Raw genomic sequence first — 6,000 nt, 5'->3', positions numbered from 1 at the left:
CAACCACCTCCTCTTATAGGGTTCCTAGCCACTATCTTTAGGAGACACCTTATGTAAGCATTATTCATAGCCGGCCTTATCTACCTTGTCCTCGGGACTATGTCTCGCAAGACTCTTGTTGTGATAGCTCTCCCAAAAAGACTTCAACATTCTACTTCCCAATTCCACTATTAGAAAGCCCTCTATATAATTAATTCCTCTTCACATACTTATTTTCATGAATTAAATGACCCCTCTTCCTTTAAAACCTCTATATTTTTTGTCCAAAAGTGATTATTAAAACCCCTTGAGTTCACGTAAACTTGTAACTTTCTCGAAATTAAAAATCCCGAGGCAACATATATAAAAGCTCCTTTGGAGGGTGTGAAGAAGGAATAAAGCTTCACCTCAAAATTTTACTCTTCTCAAATTTAGCAAATAAAAAGAATAAAGGGAGCCCTAATTTCTTTGCGCATTCCCATCCTGTATAGCTGCACAAAATTTGCACCGAGGTTTATTCTTTGGCTAGGCATCATACATTAAATCGACTGTTCTTCTGATAAGAAAATTACAAGAAGGTGGTTTGAGGTTCTTGACCATTTCTGTTCGCACACTCAGGGGCTTCTAATCCACAAAATAATACAAAATGATGGGGAATATATGCCACATAGAATAGTTGTCAAGAAGAACAACAATTTCTCTTTATGAATAAGTAGCTTCAAGTAAATTTTTGTAGTGTGCCACCTGGCTCTGATTAGCTTCAAGGAACTTTGAGTCACATGTGCATCCTGAGACCACACATGAGACAAATGGAATCAAAGTGAGTAGCATTGCGCGCGAGAGAGAGAGAGAGAGAGAGAGAGAGAGAGAGAGAGAGAGGTAAATTTCTACTAATTGTAAGCTTGAATCTGGTTTGAATAATGGTATCTTCCAGTCAACATCAGAGTATGAGCTACTTCATTGGGTAGAAAATTACTTTGATTTTGAAAAAAAGAGGGGGAATGGAATGGATAATAGTCAACATCCAAATGATAGTATGGACTACTTCGATCAATTTTGGATCTTCATAGTGTGGAGATATAAGTCTAGCACACCACTCCTAAGCACTAGTTTTTAATATCATGTAACCATGCCAAAATTGGCATAGTTACAAGAAGACTTGTATAGTTTTATACAAGACAAAGAAATGGTTCACGTGTGACCATTCAAGGGACATAGTTATTTCAAAAAATAGGTGATAGTTATGCATCGTGTGACCACTGCCTAAGACTGCGTTCACATCAACCCAATGGAAGAAATCGCAGCTTCCAGGCGAGAGAAAAGTCCTCGATGCACTTCCACCTACCTGCTATTCACACAACCTGGAGGTAAGGTCTCCTCTGGAGAGCAACTATTGGTTGGGCAAGTAGGTGTCGGGGTGGAAGAGACCTTGGGCGAAGGGGGGGTGGCGAGGTGGGAAGAAACAAGCACGCAGAAAAAACCCAGGCTGCCTCCGGCCTATGTGAACGCCATGGTCCACTTGGCCCAAGATTATTGGCTGCAAGCAGGTTCACACTTCCTTCCGCCGCTTGATGTGAACCCAGCCTAAGATGGATATGGAACTTGGATGATTGTGTGTTCAAATCCAGGGTTGGCAGCGTTGAGTTGATCAGCCCGTCGTTGGCTATCCTTCACCTGCATTCCTGCTCGCTTAGTCTTCGCGGGCGCGCGCATACACGCTTACGGGAGTATGTCACGTCTCCTGATCAAGCCACGACCATGAGTGTTCATTCACTTTCCTCAACAATGCTCCAACATTCCTCTCTGCTGCGATTCTCGCAGGTGCTCTTCCTTGTTTGTCTTCATGTTGCGGCTGCTGCTTGATGAGAGAGAGAGAGAGAGAGAGAGAGAGAAGAAGGAGAGAGAGAAGAAGAAGAAGAGAATTTTAACGTCGTAGGAAACTTGCCCTTGTCATCATTTACTACGGTGCAACAAGAGAGGTGGATTCTCTCAAGCTGCTTTGATGGATTCATTTCTCAGTTTTGGAAGATATATGCGGATTGCAGCTCACGTACTGGCAACCTGGGGAGGATTGCATAGTTGTTGTGGGTTCTTATTGTACATACGTTTGCAAAATGCACAGTTGAATTGTGCTGGCAGTGATCTATCGCAGTGGTTTTGCCACATGGATGTTCTTATGCTTTGAGGGGATCATAAAGGCCTGGAGAAGTTTATTTGCTCTGTCAAGGGTCGAGATGCATGTCATGAAAATGCGTTTTTGAGAACTCCTCACATCTTGAATCTGTTGAATTTTTATTGGGAGTGTGGCACAGTTGTGGCAAGGCTTCACAGTGTTCAATGTAGATGAGTGGGGTTTTGTGAATGAGCTGTCTCCACCTTTTGTGATGGTGCATTTACCTATGCGATTTGCTTCTCAATGATGCACTCATGAGAGAGAGAGAGAGAGAGAGAGAGAGAGAGAGAGAGAGAGAGATATTTCATTATCGTCCTCGGAGGTCAAATATGACCTATGGGACCAAGAAAACATACATGGTGCCTCTTATGAAGAGGGTACATTGGAAACATAACTAGATGCGGATACAACAAAATTGTGACATACGTCACTTAGGGAGTGGGGGACGGTGGTCTGGGAGTTCACGGAACCCGAAATTCTTCAATAATGGCCTTGCCACCTCAAAAGACGGCCCATTTACTTGCTCCTTGAGCATCTGGCACCTTTTGAAGTTCTTGTTTCTCGATTTTGAGTTGAACAGGGGTCAAGGCCCCTCTTATTCAAACTTTGGAGCCCTTGAGCAATCGAGCTTGTTGTAGAAGTGCTATGCGTGTCTCTATGTTTTTGAAGACAAGGGTGCCTTGGTTGGTGCGGTGGTCATGAATCATGATGGACCTTATTGATTGTGTTGGGATCAAACTCGGTTCGGTGAATGGCTTGGTTGAGCTTGGTTAAGGTTGAGGAGTAATGATCGTTCTCTCCCCACGAGGTAGAGGGCAAGCCACCGATGCGGAGGGATAGCAACAATCCTTCCCGTCTGCAGCGTTCTTGTATGCATTCTTCTACCTTGCGGTTGCTTCGTTGACTTGAGTGGCAAGGTTTGCCACGCTTGCGGTGAGCATGTGCTCAACTTCCTTTGCTTTGGCAAGAATAATTTTCATCTTTGAGTTCTCTAATTTGTGCTCGCAGAAGATCTATTGGACCCACTTGTGGTGTAGGCACGACGACCACCCAAGAGGCGTGTCGGCTTGATTGGTGTGGATGACTTCCCTTTTGGCATCTTGTTTTGAAGCAGAACAAGCGAGCCCTTGGATGTTTGGAATCCCTTCACATAGGTTGAGTAGTGGTCTTTGCGAGCTTTAGAGGTGGGAATAGGGGTCAAATAAGCGTGACTAACCTTAGTGGGTGAACTTGGGGTTTGAAAAGCTCAAAGATGCTGAGCCGGGGTAAATCAGCAAGCATGTGAGGAGACTTAGGAGTGAGCAGGTCAGCAGTGAGGACCAGGGCTTGACGCACTTGATGAGCTTTGAAGAGCAGGTTGCGGCTGCATCAACATTGGCGAGTCTTGATGAGCTTGGGAACGCTGCTGCAATAGTGGGCCCGGGGGACTGCCTGGCAATAGGGAAGGTGGGTCTGCACTCTAGCTGGCTCGGGACCTCCCCTCGGGGCTGCCTCTCGCCCAAGGGGAGGCCGATGAGAGAGAAATGAAATGAAATGACATTTAATATTAACGTCTTCAAAAGGCCAAAATGACCTATTAGACCAAAAGGTTACATGTGGTGAATCTAATACCAGGTCTGAGTACAAAAAGTACAAAGAACTAAAAAGAAAATAGTGGGTAGGGGTGGGGTGAAAGCTGATACAAAGGGAAGACAAAGGGTGAGCTGATACAATGGAGCTCTCTGAGAGTTGAGGCATCATATACATATACATCAGTATTCGGGACGGCTCCTATGTCGTGCCAGGATGGTATGGATCCTTTGTCGTAGTTTGCGTTGATATCGAGAGGGCCCTCTCCTCTGCGGGCGACGGGACCACCCCAACTCTTATCGCCCGATCAAGCAGGATGCCTCTGGTACCTCTGGTGTTGTTATGCTGTGGGGGTTGCTCGAACTCCTCTGTCTGTGACTGAAAGAAATTTGTGATCTTCTGCTGTATGAAAAGAGAGAGAGAGAGAGAGAGAGAGAGAGAGAGAGAGAGAGAGAGAGAGAGAGAGAGAGAGAGAGAGAGAGAGAGAGAGAGAGAGATGAAATGAAATGAAATGTTATATTAACGTCTTCAAAAGGCCACAGTGACCTATGAGACCAGAAAGTTACAATGTGGTGGATCTGATACAAAGTCAGAGTAACAAGATCACAAAATGACAGAATAACAAAATGACAAAATAAAATACTATGGAATCCTAAATTGCTAGGTGCGGACTAAGCAGCTAAACAACTAGCTGGGATAGCTAGATCACTGGAGATCCAACATTGGTCACTGGCGGATCTCATCAATCTCCTCCATGGTCAGTAGTCTCGTGCATGTCGAGCCAGAGTGACCCGAATCCTCTGATACAGCCTCCGTCAATGCTGTGTAGTCCTCCTCAGTCGTGGGCGTCTGGATCTCCCTAGCTCAGTCGCTCGGTCGATCAGTATGCCTCCCGTGTAAAGCGACGGGCTCTGCTGTGGTAGTAACTCCTCCGGGTGTCCAGTGGCAGCTCTAAAGAAGGCTGTGATCTTTCTCTGAGACTGGCTAGCCTCTCCTCTCATCAGGCTCTCTGTGTGTCTGCGCAGCTCGAGCAAAAACAAACCCAGGCATCTCTGATCCTCGTACCGCATGACTCTAGAGAATGGTCCAAATCCCTCTCTGAACAAGCAATGGAAGCGGCTTCGTATCTCGTAGTAGACGGGGCAGTGGCATGTGTAGTGCAACTCTATCTCAGGCTCGATGTCACACAGGGGGCATGTCTCGGCCTCTGCTAGTATTCCATTGTATCTCCCGGTCTCGATCCGCAGCTGGTGTGAAGATGTGCGTATCTGGCCAATAGCACATCGTATTCCATGAGACAAGTGGGTGTCCATGTATCTGGGCCTCGTCACAAAACCATCCTTCGTAAGCTGGAGGAGATGCTCTCTGTAGAAAGCCATCCTCGTGCCTAGCTCCTGTACTGGCTGTATCCATGTCCTCTTGGTGTCTAGCTGAGTCAAGTCTTGGCGAATGAGCCTAGTTATCTTGGACTGTGTAAGAGTGTGAGAGGGCGCATCCAGTGAGTACTGGAAGGGGGGCAATCTGTCTATGCTGAACCCATGCGCCTGAACCATGATGTCATCTCCCCGTACCAGCATGCTGTATCTCCCTGCATGGCTAACTGTCGAGAGGACTCAAGTGCAAGGTGTGCATATCTGTCTCTGGGAAGTTCCCATATGTGGTGTATGAAGGAGACATATCTGGTGAGCGCCTCAACCATCAGTGGGGGGGCAGCTAGCTCTGCTCGTACAATAGCACGTGGTACTGAAGCCTTGGCTCTAATGAGCCGCGAGATCATATAGACCAGAGGCTTTTCCATGTCCCCCCATCCATCACTGCGGCCTGTCCTCCCATGATGATCCAGTGAAGGTCCCCAAATCTCAGCTTCATAAAGCAATGCAGAAGCCACCAAGTGTCAAAGAGCCAGAGCTTCGTCCGAGGCTCCTGAAACTGAACCTGTGAACACATCCTTTCCAATCTACCCAATGCTGCATGGGCTCTGGTCAATCTAGTCTCTGCTGCCCTCCTTAATGAAAATGCTGGCCCACTAAAAACCACTCCAAGGTAAGTGTAAGCATCTGTATACTCCACCTTCTCCTGGCCGTATGTGAAGGCGGGTGCTGACCTCCTAATCCACTGTGGGGTGGTAGTAAATACCATGACCTTGGTTTTACCAAGGTTGACGGATAAACCACTTTCTTGGGCAAACCTATGCAAAGCATCCAAGTGACGTTGCATCCCCTCCGGAGAGTCGGAGATCAACACAATATCATCAACATATAACAATAGTGGAATCCATG

The 6,000-nt window shown here is 46.6% G+C and overlaps 1 protein-coding gene across 3 annotated transcripts in view; it reads left to right on the top strand.

Annotated features, from left to right (window-relative positions):
• The first annotated feature begins 1,352 nt into the window (after nucleotides 1-1,352).
• Nucleotides 1,353-6,000, top strand: part of PDE194 (formyltransferase) — an 84,856-nt gene continuing 80,208 nt past the window's right edge. Inside the window, exon 1 of one of the 3 annotated variants that reach the window (XR_015190198.1) lies at nucleotides 1,353-1,800. Coding sequence is in view for 2 of the 3 variants with exons in the window: in XM_086528693.1 (XP_086384819.1) it covers nucleotides 1,738-1,800 (63 nt within the window). In the remaining variant the exon portion in view is untranslated. The remainder of the gene's footprint in view (nucleotides 1,801-6,000) is intronic. The other 2 variants (XM_086528693.1, XM_086528694.1) reach the window with 2 other exon arrangements.

The sequence above is a fragment of the Adiantum capillus-veneris genome, chromosome 14 (assembly GCF_014529385.1).
Source record: "Adiantum capillus-veneris isolate H3 chromosome 14, ASM1452938v2, whole genome shotgun sequence".
In the NCBI taxonomy this organism is placed as follows: Eukaryota; Viridiplantae; Streptophyta; class Polypodiopsida; order Polypodiales; family Pteridaceae; genus Adiantum; species Adiantum capillus-veneris.
The sequence above is the reverse complement of the archived record's forward strand: the minus strand, read 5'-3'. Positions and strand labels throughout refer to the sequence as shown.